Raw genomic sequence first — 20,281 nt, forward strand, 5'->3', positions numbered from 1 at the left:
ATATAAGAATTTAATGTAATTTCTTCTTTTTTTTTATTTCAAAAAACTCATATGTTTAGTACTTATTTATGTTCTTTGATTATAAAAATCTTACTTATAGTTTTGATCTTATTTTATTTATTTATTATTATTATCATTTATTTTGATATATTAATTAGCTGCAAATTTAAAATTTATTTTTTTACTTATTTAAATTTGTAAAATAATTTGCTAATTACTTTATATCTAGAAAATAAAGTAAAGTTCTTATTTAAATTTTAAGTTTATTTAACTTTAATAAAGAAGTCAAGTACGAATCAAATGTGATCATTACAAATTTTAAGCAAGTCTAGTATAAACATGCATCAATATTTGAAAGCTTGGTTTAAGCTTGAATCCAAAATAAACAACTTTTGTATTCGACCAAGCTAAGTTCAATCTATGAACATACACAAATACTGACTTCCAAAAATCTTAATTGCTTTTTGTTTCGCTTAATCAAACCCACCTTCCGAGTGGTTGAATCAAGCTCATCTGCCGAAGTAACTAATCTAATTTATCATCATCAACCCCAAGATACTCAGACCAATCTCCATGAAGATAGCAATTTTGATAAAGCTATCAGGATTGACCAGAACATCCTCAATCTCTCATTTAAGGATGGCGCTCGACACTGTGGATTCAATCTCTTTGCTCAAGCATCAGGGATGATCGTCGTGTCTGCAATATTTGACATTAACCAACAGTTTCTTTTTGTCATGACTGTGGTTAGAGAGAAGTCAACAATATAACTCTTGATATCCTACTTTGATGACTTTATGTTATTTTCCATCTCATCTATAAAAGTGCCAACAAGAGGAAATAAAAGGGAGGTCTCTCATTCATTTCTCTTCCCTCTAGATCTTTTTCTAAGGAAATTTTTTTCTCTCTCTCTCTCTCTTCCTCTTCTTCTTAAAAACTCTATGAATTACGAAAATCTCCAAGAAGCCTTCTTCCACCAACTAATCAGAGGTCGTGAATTAATAATTTTGATTAACGTTCCGCCCAAAAATACATTTCGTCTCACTCTCTTCTTATGACACCCTTCCTACGATAACGAGTCTTTCACCACGTTGTATATACCCTCATATGGTACGAGACCCTACGTCTTACAAGAATTCAACACCATGATATATTGGGCTAATCTCAGCTTGATTAGTCCTATTCACAAGAAAGAATTTCATAGTCGCTAAATTGCACTCGAGCTTCCACCCACTCCATTAAAAACTATTATTCTAAAAAATTTAATTGACTCGCTCTTATCCTGAAAAATAATAAATTTATTAAATCAAGCTAGACAATAACTTTATATTATAATGTTTTTTACACTTAAAATATATGAAAATAAAAAAATTATTTGTGCACTATTTATATAATTTTTTATTCATGCACGATCAATGATATTTATATTTCTAACATTAAAAAAATAAACATTTTAAACCTTGTAAGGTTGGCATTATTAGAAAGACTCATCTTGTGACTTAGTGAGATTTTTGCAAACTGTGTGGAACCCGAGTTAGATCATGCTCGGCTCGATTTGATTCATTTGATTACTTACTATTTACAAATGAGCCACCCTCTTCCATCCATTTTTCAAATTCTCACTCAAATATGAAAATTCATGGTAAAACCGTAACTCATATTTTTTTTTTTCGTTTTTAATTAATTATCAGTAGTATCTCTGTGGCACGCATAAATACATAAGTTCGATAGTTCAAAAATGTGCACACACAAATGATTAAATGAGAGAAAATATAAGTTAATCCTAAATAATTTTTTAAATATTTTAATTTGATTTGTCGTGATGTGAGTTTTGTCTTGGATACATGATTGATTAAAAAGTCAATTTAATTTAATTTCAAGTATAAATCAATATAAAATTAAATCAAATCATGCACGTCCCAATTTCTCACCATTGAATTATGACTAATCAGCACTTCGAAAAGGTCAAATTTATGGAATTATTGCTATGAAAATTGATTTATAACTAAACTAAGTTGTGTCACACTGTCACCTACATTATTTTCCTCTGAAGAATTCCTCTTCGCGCAAGCTGTGAAACGTTGAGACTCCTTGAATTCTAGAAGCATCTAGAACACATAAATATAAGTTTTAAGTCAATGAATGGCAGCACATATTAAATTTCTGGGGTGTGATAAAAATATCTATTTGACTTAATAATTTTCTAATATAAATGAATGATTAGAAGAGAAAATAGGATTCTTTCTTGGGGCATTTTTATGAATATCACACAATTTTTGGAGAAAATCAGTTCGTCGTTTTAACTGGTGGGCTTAGTTCAACCACTTTGTGGCGGGCATAGATCGACCACTGCGACACGTGAACTCGGCTTGCGTCATGGCCCTCCAAAGCCCCTAAAATTTATAGATGCTTGCGTCTATGGTCATCTTGCAAGAGTTTTTAATATCAATATATTATAAATATAAATATTAAAATTGAATTTTAGATGTGTAAATAGATAAGAATTGCTAGGTAAACTTACCAATAAATACCACTATCAAACTTTATTAGTAATGCTGGCCAATAAGACTTCAACAAATATGAAAATAAAATAGTCAATTTTAAATGAAAAAAAAAATACAATTTGGTCACTGAAAACACCATGAAAGCAATATAAAATAATATCAGATGGTGACATTTTCTCTACAGTAACATTTTTAAGTGATTTAGGATCCGTTTAGAGCAGCTTATTTGGTGCGGTGGCGTTTTAAAAACGCACTTGACCTTTTTGGGTAAACTGTATTTTGACAGCTTATGCGTTTTGAAAACGCTGAAAACAACATTTTCAGACCGCACCTATCTAAATATGAAATTTTTTAAGAGTGAAACATGCACTACATGTATAGGTTAATGATATAAGTATAAATATGAAATTTTAGATGATAGAAATGTAAATACATAAGAATTGTGCCATATATAGGGAAAAAAGCAATCCGACGTAACACACAGTAAATTCTGCATGAAGAAATTTGAACTGAAGTAGGGATCTATGTGCAAAATATGAGTGCCTGGGACTAAAAACAAATGCAAGCAGCAATTAAGGTGAATCATAAGAAACGTGACGGTACAATTAACAGGTCCTGAGAACTCTTGTGATAAAAAACTACAAATACTGTGATTGGGGGGGTGGGGGTGAAATGTAAAATTGTATTCAAATACAGACTTTTTATGATTTAAGTCCCCAAGTCGTATTTGCAGAAACTGTAATATATAATTTTGATGAAAATTTCAGTTCAGTCTCGCTCGCTGATGGCGGTAAGATGCTCGTCAATCTCCTCTACAGATAGCACTTTAAAAATAGGATCATCCTTTCTCACAATTCCCACCTACAAAATATAAACATTTTTTTTTAAAAAATAAAATGTCCATTTACATATATATCGCCTGATTCTATGTATTTACATATCTAACAAACTCTACTTTTTACATTTATATCACCCACTCTTTTATTTCAGATTAAAAATACCGCTATTTTAACTTTTAAAAAGTGAAATACAACATTTTCATGCTCAGGAAAGAATAAGAAAGCATATGTGTATAAGTTGAAGTTTATGAGTTATAAATGAAAATACATAGGAATTAAGTGGTGTATATATAAATCTTCAAAACAAAAAAAAGAAAAGAAAAGAAAAAAAACGTGATAACTGAGTTTCCATTTCAAATGAATGACTAGAATATAAGATGAATTTAATTTGGGATGCTCTTTTATTGGATTATTTAGCCATTTTCCACCTCATTCAGTCCTAACTCAACATTCAAGTCATTTTTTCTAAATCTTGAGGTGAGCCAGATCTTTATGGGATAATTACATGCATGACACCCAAAATATGCATATTTATAAAACTAACACCCATTCTCTTTCTTTAACGATCGAACCCATGTAAACATTTGGAGACTTGACAACAACAACAACAACAACAACAACAAAGCCTTAATCCCACCGCATGGAGTCGGCTACATGAATCTTTTTTCTCCATTGCGTCCTATTTAGGGTGCGTTTGGGGTAGCTCGTGATTATCCAGATAAGTCACCTATCTAAAAATGCGGATCGCTGGGTTCGACCTGCGTTCCACGTTTAGTGTAAAAAACCAACTGTGTTTTCAGATACGTTGCTCAAACGCAGTTTCCGAATGGTGAGACAGCGTTTTCAAAACGCGTCGCAACGGATAAGCTACCCCAAACGCACCCTTAGTGTCATATTTTCATTTAGTTCTAGTAAATTCCACTACGTAGAGATTTGACAAAAAAAAAAAAAAGGATGATATTTTGTAGTGAATTTAGATATTATATGCAAATTTGATCCAAAGTTTTTAGCATACTTCACTCTTCAAGTCTAATTTAGAAGAATAAATTACTATGAAACTTTCAATAAATGATAAATTTTAAAAATGGATAAATTTCAGTTAATATCAATGGGTTTACATATTTATTAATATTGAAATATTTAATGTTTCAATATTTGAAAAGAGAAATAATTTTTATACAATATTTTTCCTCATTACAAATTATCAGATAATTATGATGGATACAAATATAAAACGGCTTTATAAATCTATATCAAAGCATGTAAATGCTGTTTTTGATATCAAATTCAAATATGTTCAATATAAAGTAAAAAAAATATTAAGAAAATAAAAATTTATTCAGACTCTAATATCACTCTAATTAATTATTTGAAAGACTTAGTTTTAACACACTTGAGTGGTCATCTGTAATATTGCTTTTAATTTAAAATTTTTAAAAGGAAAATGATTATCCCAGAATTTTAAAAATTGAAATTCACAAACGAAACAATTTCTCTCCGATTTATAAGGTAAATTTACACATATACCATATATTTCTTCAGGATACACATATCTAACGCCTATACTTTAATATTTGCAAATGTAGCACTTAAATATTCAACATCACATAAAAATTACCATTATTACTAACTTTTTAAAAATGTAACACACCCATTCATGAGTGTCAAAAATATAAATATAAAAGTTTAGAAGTTAGGCATTTAAATACATAATAATTGTGTGGTATGTATGAAAAGTTCCCTTTTTAGTTTCACTTTCCTCAACATTTCTTTGCATTAGTTCATAATTGCGTGGACAATGTGAAGTTTTATTTTGATATCAAAGCCAGATATGTTGAACAAAGAAGAGAATTATTTGGAAACACTATAATGACATTTTCTACAAATTATGATATCACTCTCGAAAATGATTTGAAAACACCTAGATAATTTCATCACACTCTAATGGCCACTATTCTATGGCTTCATTTTGGATCTATATTCTCTCATAAAATTTAAAATTTTAAATTTAAAGGGAAATCATCTCATCACTTCAAAATGGAGCATTTTCATGGTTCATTTATTTTTAGGGAGCTTTACATACATAGCACCCAATTCTTATGTATTTATGTATCTCACACCAAAACTTTGATTTTGACAAACACAGCAAAGTTTTGGTGTGAGATATGTAAATGCATAAGAATTAGGTCTTGTGTATGTAAATTCCCCTTATTTTTATTACATATGCTGTCCCCTACATTCCTTTATTTTGCTTATAGAAGTCATGTAATCAGTTGTCTAGTAGGATAAAAAAGAAACAAAAAAAAAATTGCTGGAAAGGAAATATGCACACAATAAGATAGAAGTTACCTCGATCTCTGTTGCCTTGAAGTCCTCCTGTAGAACTGATTGCAGGGCAGATATTGCAGTCTGCAAGAATAATTTCAAGTACCCAATCAATAGTAGGAGTTTAATTCATGAAGGTAGAATATTGCAGATTTATTCAGGCTAATTTGTAAGAGAGATTTTTTTCGAGTAAACATTTAGCAGTTTCAATTTGAGCAGCTCGGATTAAATTCATAAAAAACTAGAATAATTTTGAACAAGTTGTGGACTCTATTCCAACCCTCCAAAATGAGATTAGTTGTAGTGCAGTAATTAGACAGTAAAATTATCGTGTAATTGAAGAGAATTAGTGTGTTTCCATGATAGTTACAGCAAGGCTCTTCCAAAATCGTGAAGTAAAATCAGAATAAGGAGTATTATAAAGTTTATACAACTAGCTCATAAAATTTATATAACTAGTGTGTTTCCATGATAGTGTGTTTCCATGTTGTTTTATTTATCTACAGCTTTATACTGTAACATTACCATGAGGATTAACAACTAGCTCATTGAATATCCCTCAAGAGTTTCTTAAAACAAAAGAATTGAGCATAAAAAACTGAGCACTTGGTTGCAGTGTATATCTTGGCACATTTTCTGATGCAGGGCTCCACGCCGGGGCCGGGGTCGGGGCCAGGGCCATGGCCGTAGAAAAGGGGGTGGAGGGATATTAATGGCTTAGGGTTGCCACCAAGAGGGAAGGGCCTCACCTTCTTGTACCTATATATATATATATATATATATATATATATATTCTATGTTAGGGTTCACTTTGTCTCAGATTTCCTACCATCAGTGTTTCCTCCCTTGTTAGGGCTGAATTTGAGGACAGGTGATGCTCCGACTGTATTCTACTTCGAGGTGATGATGACCTCCACATAATCCATTCCCTGCTCACTGCCAGCCTCCTTGCACCCCTCCCTGTTCTCCCAGTTGACAACCCCTGAGCTCCCTTCCTGTTGTGCAGTAGAATCTCCCAGGCTTTCTGTTGATTGTCACAACCCCTATTCCTAGCTTCCTGTTGCTTGCTGCCCGCCTACTTGCTGCCTAACCACCCACCCCAACCGCCTACCACCCTATTGTTGTTGCAGACCCCATCCAGCCACCCGCTGCCTTCCGCTGCACATCCACCCCCTTTCCTATTTACTACCAAGCCATGAAGCCGCCGTCCACCATCTGTTCCTCACCCAAGAGAGTAGTTTGAATTATTTGTTGTTTTATTTATGTTTTAAAAAATTTGTTGTAATCCCCTTCGAATTATTAACAATAATATTTATGTTCCATCGAGGGTTAGGCTAGTTTTGGCAATAATTGGTATCAGTGCTAGCCTAACCCTAGTCCTATTTGAATATTTCCTACCATCCGCCTTGCCCAAACCACTGCACCCACTTCCCCTCTCCTTCCTATCCTCGAACACCACTTCTAATCCCCAAAACCTAATCATACCACCAAGAAGACACATGCCACAACCCACCCAGAAAGTAATAAGCGAGAGATTCATCGACTTCAGCAAAAACTTACGGAGCTTGATGAAGGAACCCAGGATGAAATCACCCTCAATCATGATATAAGAAGTCGAAGAAGAGAAAGGAATGAAGAAATAAACCCTTTCCATTGGAAGACTTCAGTTAGGAGAAAGACAGACCCCGATGTTTCAGAATTTAGTATCAGATGAGGCCACATATGAAGAATAAAGTAGATTTGAGATAAAGGTGGACCTGTCAGAGTACAATGGAGGTATGAATCCCAATAATTTCATTGTGTGGATGCGATCAATTTGAGAGAATCTTTGAGTACAGAGAAGTGTCAAAGAATAAGAAAGTGAAGCTCGCAGCCAACGAATTGAAAGAGCACTTATGGTGGAAAAACTTGCAAAGGCGTAGAAAGAGAGAAGGAAATGACAAGATTATTAGATGAGAAAAGATTATTAGCAAAACCTTCAGAACTCGGGATGGATTATAAGAGTGGACAGTCATGCCTTTCAAATTGTCTAATGCGGCCAGCACGTTCATGAGATTGATGAATCAGGTGTTTAAGGCTCACATAAAAAAAAAATTTAGTAGTGTACTTTCATGATATTCTGGTTCTCAATATATTTGAGGAGCACTTGCAACATCTGAGAACGGTTTTCAAAGTTTTGCAATCAGAAAAGTTATACGCACATCCAAAGACGCTTCATGACATCACAAGTATACTTTTTGGGTCATATCGTGTTTAGTACAGACATTTAAATGGATCATACAAAGATTAAGGCCATTGCGAGCTCGACCGCACCTTAGTTTTTCACCAAGCTAAGACAGTTTTCTTGGGCTAGCATCATTCTACCGGCAATTCATCAAAAGTTTCAGTATCATCACAGCTCCCTGACAAAGCTTTTGAAAGGGGAGAAATTCTGATGGACAAATACATCTCAGTTCATTTTTTACACACTAAAGAAGAAGGTAACTCGAGCACCAGTTTTGACATTACCGGACTTCAATCAGTTGATCAAGATAAGAAAATGAATGTTATCTCAGAGTGAATTTAATTTGTGGGGGTGGAATATCTTCTCACGAGCATCATCGGAGAGAAGAAAGAGCTGTGATTGTCACTGGAGATGCGTAGTCGTGAGCATCACCATAGCCCAAAGATTGCCAAAGCTTAAGAAAAATGAGTAAAAATGAGGGTTTCACGTGATCATACTAGGTTTTAAAAAGTTATCAGTGGATTTATGGCTTATATTTCAGCAGCTAAACCTTTGCGATTGAAATTTTGGCCGGTAATCTACTTCTATTAAGTGAATTATTATACAGTTGAAAACTCAATCAATTTTTAGTCTTTAAACTAATCCATTAATGACCGTTTTTTAGCTCAATATTTGGGTGCTAACGAATTTCTCTAAAATTTTCAGCTTAAAGAAAAATTGGCAAAAAAAAAACGATCAGAAATTCAGTCGGTATTCAGGAGTATTCTTGTAGTTAAATAAGCATTATCAAACACTTAGAGCATAATTAAAAACATAAAGCATTAATTAGAGAGCCCAATAATTTATAAATCTTGCATGCCTATAATAAAATCGAGCATCTCAATAATTTAAATTCAATGAGGTTGTGATCAATTAATTTTGATGTTATTAAGGCACTTAATTTATAAGACAAAATCTTATAATTAAGAGGATCACTTGGACCATCTACTATTGCGTTATTGATTTTGGTAGTATATATAAGAATGTCATTCTAAAAAATTATAATTAAATTCATTTTTGACGCACTAAAGGAGAAGGTGACTCAAGCATAAGTTTTGACATTATTGGACTTCAATCAGTTGTTCGAGATGGAGTGTGACGCATCGAATGTGGTGATAGGAGCCGTGCTAAGTCAGGGAAGCCACCTACAGTCTTCTTCAGTGAGAAGTCGAATGAGTTCATGAGGAAATATTTAATGTACGACAAGAAGTTTTGTGCTATTGTGAGAGCTCTTAATCACTGAAGTCACTACCTACTGACAAACAACTTCACTTAATTCACGGATCATGATACTTTGAAAATCTTGAACAACCAAAACAAACTGAAGGCCCCGACACATGTCTTGGATGAAGTTCTTAGCATTGTTCCAGTTCGTGCTTAAGCACAAGGCGAGGAGCAATAAACAAGTAGCAGATGCACTAAGCCGCAATCACTTGTTGATCACTTTAATGCAGACTCGAGTTGAAGATTTTGAGTCAGTAAAGGAGTTGCACGAGATAGACGATGACTTCAGAGGGCTCTGCAAACAGTGTACCAAGTAGTACCACACAGATGAAGGTTACCTGTTCCACCAGAATAAATTGTGCATTCCTAGATGTTCGCTGAGGGAGTTCATTATTCAGAAGAGTAGCAATGGAAAACTTGCAGGACATTTTGGTAAGGATAACATTCTAGCACTCATGGGAGAACACATTTATTGGCCTCGAATGACGAGAGATGTGGAGTGACATGCAGCTATTCTCGGATTTGTCATATGGCAGACTACGGGACAGAATGCAGGACTATACAGTCTTATGCCCGTACAACATGGTCTCTCGAGAACACAATGGAATAAGGATTCTGTGATGGTTGTGTTGGATAAATTTTCGAAGATGGTGCATTTCGTGCCCTGCTACTGGATGTTGGCCGTATCGCATGTCTCTGATTTGTACTTCAAGGAGGTCACGAGACTACACGTGATACTCAAGATCATCACTTCCGATCGAGATGTTAAGCTTCTGAGTCAATTTTGGAGGACCTTGGAGGGGAATCTCAACACCGAGCTTCAATTTAGCTCAGTAGATCACCCATAGGCGGGCGGTCAAACAAAGGTTATGAACAAGAGTCTAGGAAAACTTTTGAGGTGCTTTATGAGAAAGAATATTAATCAGTGGGATTTGATTCTAGCTCAAGTTAAATTTGCTTAAAACAAATTGGTGAGTCGGACCACAGGTCGCACCTCATTTGAGATTGTATACTGATGCAACCCACTCCTGCATGTGACTTGGTACCACTCCTGCTGACAACAAAGGTTGGAGAGGATGTTGCAGAATAGGTGCAAGAGATTCAGAAATGAAGAAGTAGGAAAAGGAGATTCAAAGCAGAATCGCAAGAAACAAACAAAGACCAACAAGACCAAAAAAAAGGTGATGTTTCAAGAAGGGAATATAGCGTGGATCCGACTGAATAAAGAAAAGTTTCTAGTGGAAGCGTTCGGGAAACTCAAGCCCATAGCAAGTGGACATTTCAGGATCCTCAAGAAGCAGAACGACAATATCTATAAGATTGACCTACCAGAGGACTATAATATCTCTGCTACCTTCAACATGGCAGACTGACTCAATGCTACGAGGACCCTGAAGCTTCGACAAGCAAGGGTAGGCTAGCCCATATTAATGGGTTAAGTTGCCCAAGAGAAGGTCTCCCTCTCCTAGTTAAATACATACATACATACATATACTTATATATGAGTATATGTATGTATGTATGTATTTTCTTTGTGTTAGGGTTTAGTCTTTGTCTTAAATTTTTTGTCATTGGCATTTTCTCCCTTGCTAAGGTTGTATCCGAGGACAGATCGTGCTCCGATTGTATCATACTCTGAGGTGGTGATTACCTCCACATAATCATTCGCTCAATCCATTACCTACTTGTTGCCATCCTACCTGCGCCCCTCCCTGTCCCTGTTTTCCCAGCTGCCAACCCCGAGTTCCCTGCTAATGTGCCACAAAATCTCCCAAGCTTCCTACTGGTTGTCGGACCCCTATTCCTTGTTTCCTGCAGCGTGATGCCCATCTACTTGTCGCCATCCTGCCTACCCTAATCGCCTATCCTCATGTTGCTACTGCAGGCCCCATCCAGACCTGCTAATTGTCGCAACCACACATCCAACCACTCGCTGCCTGTCGTTGCACATCCACCCCCTTCCCTGCTTGTTGTCAAGCCGTAGTCCACCATTCTCGTCTTCGCCCTAGAGAGTTGTTTGCATTTTTTTTTGCTTTATTCCTGTTTTAAGAACCTTTATTATAATCCCCTTCGAGTTTTTCGGCAACAATATTTATGTTCGGTCGCTAGTTGGGTTAACTCTGGTATTATTTTCTCTTCCAAATCTAAAGGATTTATCCATTTTCAACCTGATAAAGTATGTTTGACCATAAAAATAAGAATTTATTTTTTCTAAGATGACCAATTCATAAAAGAAAAATAGTATTGTTGTCCCAAGAGACCATCATAAATTTAAGGATGCCAAAAGTTAATAACAATTTCCAACACATAAGTCATACCTGCACAGTCTCCTCATATGAGAATGCAGGATCATTCTTCATTTTCTTCTCCAGAAAGTTGATTGCCTCTTGCTCCTTCAATCCAGCACTTGTTGCCTGAGTATTATAAGTCCGGATAAATATTAGAACTTTGTCTAATCCCAATTAAAAAGACAAAATTAAGAAATCAGAGGTTTTGTCTTTGCGAGGCGAAGCGAGGCTTAAGCCTCAAAATAGAAAAAAAAGGCTCACAAATTTAAAAATAATTCAAGAATATGACATAAACCATCAATATATTAATTATGTTTATTTTCAAAAAGAAATAAATCGCAGCTCTCAATATTGAATGTTGACTCAAAATAAAAGTTTAAAATGAAATTCAAGATAAACATTTATTTAAAAACACATCATAAAGATTAAGAGCTATAGCGACCTCATCATAACTTCCATTATTTTAGAAGAATTCTCATATCTATTAATTTTATCACCATCGGATTCTATATCATTGGCAACTGCCAAGTCTTCGCCAATTCTTACATTTTCTTTTTACTCTCCATGTCACTTAACATTAAATCTAATATATTTTAAAATAAACTAACAAATTAATATCACAGACAATTGATCAAACTTAAAATATGTTTTGATTTTTTTTGTTAGGTGCCAAAAAATTCCCCTGACTATTTACATGGACCACTTTAGTCCCAGAGTACATAAAAGTTCCAAATTAATCCCCAGGCCCTTTTAATACGAGTTGAAATAATCCCAGTAAGAACTATTTTAGTCATTAAAAAGGTCCAAGGACTAAATTTACATTTTTATGGGACTAAAATAGCCCCCTGTAAAAAGTCAGAGGATCATTTTTACACTTCTTTTGATTTTCTTTTTCTTTTTTTTCTACATAATAACAAAATATAATATAATATATTACTCATTTGAGGCGGACAAAATGGACGTAAGCCTCACAAGAAACGAACTTGTTCAGCACAGAATAGAGTGTTGCTTACATCATCGCCTTAGTTTTCCTAAAAACAGATTTAGTACATTAGTTGTCAAATTAGCTCCTGTAGGACAATTATAGTTAGAGTTCGAAAAATGAGAACAAAAATTAAAGCGGCAGCAGAACCATTATAGCACTCCAGGATGCAGCAATATGGCTTTGTTTGGTAATGCCATGCCGAGCAGTGTTGTGTGTTTAAAGTTCCCTATAATCTCACAAAGATGGATGAATTACATTATAAATAACATTAACTTGAACTGATAAGGGCATGCGGAGAATATAAAAAACTAAAGGTACATAAAAATGGAAGAGCAGGCCAATGGCATTTTTTTCTTTATTTATTTTATCTTCAGTCCATCTACATGATTAAGATCGTTGCATTTTCAAAGCAGCAGTTCCTTTTTAATCCAAAATACTCTTTTGGGTGAGAGAAATTGCGATCAAACAGTAAAAAATTGGTTTCAATTTGTTCCTTACATTACCCGAGTCGGTGTAAATCAACATGTCATCAATTTTATGATGTGCATTATACACCTAATTTCACATTTATGATCTTTTTTTCTGTGCAAAATTGAGATCATGAAATAGCTGATTATACCATAATTTACGGCGGCAGATGATAAGGATGAGGGACTCCTGTGAAATTATGGGATTTAAGTCACCTCCACTGATGTCTTAAATGCCTAATTAAACGTGTTTAAAGTGTTCTATCATGTGCGCTGTCCTAACTATTCCTGCTTCATGGTAATGCTTCTATTTGTCTCAAAGAATCCTATTCTAAGGTAATTGAAATAGAAAGATGATGAATATCCCCAACCACTGGAGAATCCTATTCAAAGGTTTTTGGACAAAAAAGATGATGAATGTCCCCAACCACTGGAGAATCTAGAGATATCAAAACAATGAAGTCATTCATTCAGTTAAATCTTCTATTCCTTTTTATTTAATTCCACATTTTATCTTTAATCTGCATGCACCTAAAAGTTTTTTTGTGGAATTCCAATATAACAAATGGATTTGATCGTAGCTTTTTTATATTTAGATCTTCACAAACCCTTTTAATATTTAGATCTTCGCCATCTTTCTTTTTGAAATTTAGGTAAAATCTACACTTACAGATCTGAAATTCACCTTCGTTGGTAGACGTATCCAATATTCCCGACATGTCACGATGTGAATCATTTAAACAGCAAACTTCAAAAAGTTAGGAAGAATACAAAATTTGGAATTTGTTTTTTTGCATATTTCAGTCACTTGAAAACAAATAATGTTGATGATATTTGCACTTCCTGCATGTTTGTTGTTCTTCGTTTCAGAATAGAGGCTGTCTTAGCCTGATTACCTCTAGCAATATACACAGTGGGGATTTATGTATTACAAGCAATGCATTCCCAAATAAAGTCACGCTAAAAAAAGGGAAGATGGAAGAGAGTCACAGAGAAAAGTTTCAATTACGAAATTAACCACAACATGCCAACATATCATGCAGTTGAGAAAATCATAAGCCACAAAATAGTATGTGACCATCTCAGAAAAATCAGGGCCACTACATTGAATGGCATTCAGAGCAGTTTAAAAATAATAATAATAATGATTAAGCCACGCAAGTCCTTTGTTGACAGAGTTGTTTACTGTGACAATCCTAAGATTGAAAATAAAATCAAAACCTTCCATATAAATTCTGCCAAATAGGAGGCCTTCCACCAGCTTGCTCGCAATGATAAATAAAAATGTAAGCATCGCACACTTCAGCTTATGTCATCTCAGGAAACAATAAATCTTCTCAACAAGCGCTAGAAACGCAAGTAAACAAAATGTAAGTCAAATTTTCCGGTCATCTAAGTTTGGATGCAGAAGAACTTTTTATAGCACAGAAGCCAATCAACACAACAGCTATAAAAGCCTCGGCTAAACAGTTGGGATAATGCAAGTGACGCAGATCATACTTGAAAGTATCCAGTTATGCTTTCATACAAAAAAACAAATAGTTTTTTAACCCTTGAAAAAACTTGCCTGATCTGCAAAATACAATAAATTATACCTTTGTGCAAAAAGATATAATTTCTATGTCATTGGCATTTAGCTATAGATATCAATTTGGCCACAAGGCACTTTCTAACATGTTGAAAATCATCAAAGCATCCTTGATAGCCTTAGCTAAATAATTCAGACAATGAAGTAGGTGTCCTCGTATGCAGTGCATGAAAAATAAATAAATAAATAACATTTTAGTACTAAATGACCTGTCACAATAGCACGATTTTTTTTGTAAGGTATAATCCGCAATGCATACTACATAATTAATGAAATAAAATATATAGATATAACGCCAAAAAGAAATCTGCAATGGATATACGAATAGCCATTCACAGGCAACATTACTAATGATATGATACACTCAGATAAGATGAATTACAGATCAGAAACACAAAATACAACTAGCTATGCTAAGATGGAACATAATCTAATCACACATGGGAAAAATTAGAAAAAAAATTTACATACATACCACTTAATTCCTATGTATATACATATCTAACAACTATAAACTTAAATTTTTACATCTATGCCACCTTCCCTATGCATGAAAAGGTGCATTTCACTTTTTGAAAGTTAAATGGTGATATTTTTATATGATAAGAAAGATTTGGGTGGTATATGCAAAGAGTAATGTTTAGGCTTTAGATATGTAAATACATAGAAATTGTGTGATATGTATGTAAATGCCCCAAACTAGAAATAGATGTTGAATTCTGGACAGACAATCCTGAACCTAACCTGTAAGGTTTAGCATGATTTTAAATGCATGAAAAAAAACCTGGAAAGAGTTTGCAAGTCCAAGTACCTTGTGGCCAAAAAAATGACCAGCAGGGTCACACTTGAATAGCTGAGGTCCTTTTTCTTCATCAATGCCCAATATCATTGCAACTTCATATATCGCATATGATGAAGGTCAGAAATTGTTAGAATTGAAATAAGCTCCCATAGCTTTAATCAAATTTTTTTATCAAGAAAAGTGTTAATATGGTCACGACTATTTGTAGGGGTTCATATTAGTCCCAGAGTTTATATGGGCAAGTTAAATACCTAGACTCTTTTAATATTTGGAGTTTATATGGCCCAGTTAAATACCTAGACTCTTTTAATATTTGCTAAATATTCCCCGATGAGAACTATTTTAGCCCTCATTAAAATAGTTTAGGACTAACTAAGCACTTTTAAAAACTCTGGGACTAAAATGGCCTCATTTAAGTAGGTAAGAGACTATTTTTACACTTCACTCATTTTTATCTATATGTGTAGCAACTGACCTACTCCAAGTGGTCGCATGTAAGCATGCTGTGTATATATCTGTGATTTGTCAGCTATCCTGTAGATGAGTAGGAGAGAACAAAAAACTTCTTTAAATCAAGGGTAATTGAAAAGTTCTAAAGCACTTCTGAGATTAACAAAACTACAAAGTATACAACTATCCAAAAAAGAAAAACCCTGTACCCATACGATTGGATCTTTCCAATCCTACAAAGCCTAACAAAAGGTATCCTTACGATAACAAATAAATAAACCTTTTTAGTCATAAAAATCAAAATAAAATCATCTTATGTACACTTCAACATGTTATAAACACCTATATGCATGATATTTACAAGACAGAGCATCAGTATTGTAGAGGTAAAAGTAGAAGATCGACAATGGTAAACTTTTTTTATGCCTTAAAGTCCGCATATATAAATGTCCCAAAGTTTTTGAATAATGGAGGGAAAAAAAACCCCAACTTCTCACCAAATTAAGTTTGAATTCATTACTACGACGGCTATAGACCCGAAACTTCAAAAAAGCGAAGGAATCCGTCCACAAATCTCAATTACGCAGTAAAAGAAAATCAGGAATAAGAAAAGACCTTTCAAAGCTAAATAAGATATGTTAGTCAGGAATAAAGTCTTTGCACTGAATTTCAAATATACATAAGACAACGTGATACCGAAGTTAAGAAATAATAGAAAAGCAAATATTATCACTGAAAAACAAATATGTGATTACAGCCAAAAACAACACAAACACAACACACAGACAAAATTAAGGGTTGATCCAGGGTGGCGGTAGGGGTACAAGATGGTTGCAGATATGGCAAGTATGATTGCTGTCCTAGCTATTGGCAGCACTAAGTTGGAATGGTTAGTCGTGGAACAGTAGAGAGGTTGTGTTTCTTGGCTGTCCTGTGCGCCCTGGAAGAGTGGGAGGGCTGGAATAACAGGAGCCAGACTGGAAAGGGATGGTTTGGGCAGCAGCAAGGCGCAATGGGAAGTGGGAGGCGGCTAAGAGGCTGGTGGCTACAGGAAACAACTAGGCGAAGGGTGGGTGGCGGCAGCGATACAGGATGGCTAAGCGGCAGAAGCAGCGATGTCGGTGGTCTAGACCTGCTGTGGCAGCGAAGCGAAGGAAAGAGATGATGATGGCGGCGGCTGGAAGTGCAGAAAACAACAATCGGAATGTTTCCCTAGGCGACTGCAACAAGAAAAGGGGAATTGCGGCAATGAAGGATAAAAGGAGCTAGTCGAGGATGACTACCTACTCAGGAGTGAGTTACAGCTAGAGCACCACTCGATCCCTTGGAAGATTATCATCATCTCAAAAAACCCACGGTTGGAGCACCAACTATCCTAACAAAAAATATAAGCCAAAAACTGACTTAAACTCTAAGAAATAGCATATATAGAGACCTAAAGAAAAGAGGAGTAGGCTCCGCTCCAAATAGGAGGGAAAACCATGCTTGGAAGGACCGACTGAAACGAACAAATTTGAGGCAATATAGTGGCATATGCAGCGTCTGGCGCAAAGACGCCCCGCATCAGCCTCCCGAGATTGGGAGAGCTTGGATCACATTCATCGAAGTTTTTATCAACATGTTGAAGGATGAAGCTATTTTAACCTCCCAAGGCTGAAGAATCTTCAATTGTGGCCCTAGAAGCGTCGGGACCCCACTGTCGACTACACCGTCTCCTAAAACACCTGAGTAGTTTTTCTCACTTGCGAGCAATCATCCATAATGGTCCAATCTTCTGGAGGTACATTACTGCACTGAACTGGGTCTGCGTGTCATGTAAAGTTCGTTGAATCCTCTCAAAGTAACCCCAAGTTGGCCCAACCTGATCTTTCACGACTGGCGGCGGCCATAGTTGTAAGCTATCGAACCAGATGCCTTGAATTTCTCTCTGTAATGGTTGTCTAGTATCTGAAACTAGCTAATCTTTCTTGCCATCCTCTGTCATCACCAAAAATGATCTTACAGACACTTCTTTGTTGGCAAAGGCGCTTGTCATTTCGAACTCCGCAAAAAATAAAAGGACTATGGGTTTGCCATCTTTGGAGTATGTGTTCCTAAACTCGTCTTGCTAAGTCCGGCAAACAAACTACCACAATCTTCCCAACAAAAAAGTTGCATGCATCCATTGGCACCACGTTAAACTATCTTTGATCCTGCAACTGATTCTCAATACAAAATTCTAGGAGAAACCTGTCAATGTCGGTCTTGTTCTCCTACTTCAACCATATTAGGGAATATGATTGTGGATGTCTCTGAATCATGATGCTTAATTTGTCCACCATCATTATTGATGCTACGTTTTTGTTGCATATATTTCTCTCCACGGTGTAACAAGTATAGAATACATTGTGGTGAAGCCTTTATTAATCCCTCGATGTCTTAGTTTGAAGGACTCATCGGACCACAAGCATCTCGCTCTCATCTGATAAAAGATGGTCACTTGTTCGTCGCTAACTTCCTTCACTACCCATTGCTCAGTGAAAGTCACAACTCAGCTAGTAGGGCAACTGGAAGCGATGTGTCCAAAATCATAACACTTGAAGCATTTTTTGGTAAAGATTGTAGTAGTCATGCTACTCTTCTTAAGCTTCTTCTCACTCAGAGCGGCACTGTCCTGCTCCTAACCAGTTTGTTCCACTCCCTGAGGCATGCTCCTCCTAAGGTCTACAACTATGGGTAGTTGTTTGATTGGCAGTGATTGTTTGCTCTGCTTCTATGGTCTCTCCACTTTCAATATTTAAGTCTGCATGTCCCTCGATGTCCAATAAAGTTGCAATTGAACCACATTACTGATGGCAAGGTTCATGCCTCACAGATATCTGGATATAGCACATGAATATCTCGTTATGGTGTGCTCCTCTGTCTCCTTTAGCTCACACTTCAATTTTAGCTACATAAATTCATTGTGCACTCCTACATTGACAGCTCCTGTTGCAGCTAGTTAAGCTTCAAGAAGATATTTTGGTAATAGCATGGGGGAGGTGCTATTAGTGCATTTCCTGTTTCATCTTCTCCCAAGCAATGATTTTGTCCTTCTCTCTATCTCTCCCTTTTCAGATTCTCCCACCACAAAGAAGCACTCTTCTCCAGCTTGATGGTGGAGAACTTCACTCTTCTGTCATCGAGCACCTCCTTGTGTTCAAAAATCCACTCAACAATCTGCATCCACTCGAGGAAGTCAACTGAATTTATTCTCCCCTGGAAGTACGATAGGTCCACTTTCATTCCAAGATCTTTGCATCCTCTGACAGGCATATGATCCATGTATCCTCCAACGATCACCTCATCTTTGTATCTTCCAATAGGCACTTTAGCTCTAGATTTTCGCTGATAATGTATTCCAAAGCATTGTAGTGTGTCTTCTCCTCTATTAGAATCATCCCTACAGAAAGGATTGAAGGGTTCTACTTGCTCTCCTTCGTGACTGTCACTATTACAGTCAATGGTGATCCCACCTTGGGTTTTTTCCTCAATGGACTCGAGTAGATGTAGCACTTGGCAGAATAATCATCATATGTCGTCCATGTTAGGTTCTTGATCAGATTAGCGGTGGCATGGTTGGCGTTTTGGGTATAGGTAGTGGAAGGTTAGTAGGTGGGGGAAAGAATTTTTTTAGTTTTTTTTGGAGGGGGAGGCTAAAAACTCTAGGATAGGACTTGCATTAAGCTAACTCTAATACCAAATGATACCGGAGTTAACACAAACAACAATAGGAAAACAAATATTATTACTAAAAACAACGTGCGATTACAGCCAAACACACTTAAAGGAAAAGCAGCACAAACACAAAACAACACGAACTCAATTAGTAGTTGATCCAAGGGTGGTGGAGATCGGCTAGAAGGATTAGAATAGCGGAAAGATGCGGTAACAACGATACAAGATGGTTGCAGCGAGAAAGGAGCTAGACTACAGAGGCAGTAAGTATGATTGTCATCTTGGTTGGAGGCAGCACAAAGTTGAAGTGGTTAGTTGGGTAACAGCAAAGATACGGTTTTTCCTGATTGTTTTGTGCATCAGCGGCAAAGTGGGAGGGCTAGAACAGTAGAAAAAATACTAGAAAGAAACGGTTTGGGCGACAGCAATGCGGAAAGGGGAGTTGGAGACGGCAGGAAGGCTGCATGAAACAACAAGGCAAAGGAGTTTCTGGGTAGAGTCAGCAATAAAGGATGGTTGGGAATGGCGGCGGAAATGTGGGTGGTCTAGATCTGCTATGGCAGCAAAGCGGGAGAGGAAGGTGATGGCGGCGGCTGAAATTGCAAAAACCAGCAATCAAAATGTTGCCCCAGGGGGATGCAATGAGGAGAGGGGACTTGCAGCATCAAAGGATAGGAGTCGAGGATAACTACCTCCTCAGAAACGAGCTACAGCAGGGACTGCACTCAATCTTATAGAAGATGGTCACTACCTCGAACGAGCTACAACTGAAACAGTACCCACCTTTGGATACAGACCTAGAAGAGAGAAAAAGGACGTTGACGGTTGTCCCGATAGAAAACATACACAC

At 36.1% G+C, this 20,281-nt stretch overlaps 1 protein-coding gene across 1 annotated transcript in view; it reads right to left on the reverse strand.

Moving 5' to 3' along the window:
- Nucleotides 1-3,031: 3,031 nt before the first annotated feature.
- LOC110029430 (proteasome subunit alpha type-6) overlaps nucleotides 3,032-20,281 on the reverse strand; it is a 30,212-nt gene continuing 12,962 nt past the window's right edge. Inside the window, exons 5-9 of the mRNA XM_020731727.1 lie at nucleotides 15,761-15,819; nucleotides 15,295-15,377; nucleotides 11,474-11,569; nucleotides 5,693-5,752; nucleotides 3,032-3,365 (exon numbers count right to left, since the gene is read on the reverse strand). Of these exons, the coding sequence (XP_020587386.1) occupies nucleotides 3,273-3,365; nucleotides 5,693-5,752; nucleotides 11,474-11,569; nucleotides 15,295-15,377; nucleotides 15,761-15,819 (391 nt within the window). The 3' untranslated portion in view covers nucleotides 3,032-3,272. The remainder of the gene's footprint in view (nucleotides 3,366-5,692; nucleotides 5,753-11,473; nucleotides 11,570-15,294; nucleotides 15,378-15,760; nucleotides 15,820-20,281) is intronic.

The sequence above is a fragment of the Phalaenopsis equestris genome, unplaced genomic scaffold (genome assembly GCF_001263595.1).
Source record: "Phalaenopsis equestris unplaced genomic scaffold, ASM126359v1 Scaffold000572, whole genome shotgun sequence".
In the NCBI taxonomy this organism is placed as follows: Eukaryota; Viridiplantae; Streptophyta; class Magnoliopsida; order Asparagales; family Orchidaceae; genus Phalaenopsis; species Phalaenopsis equestris.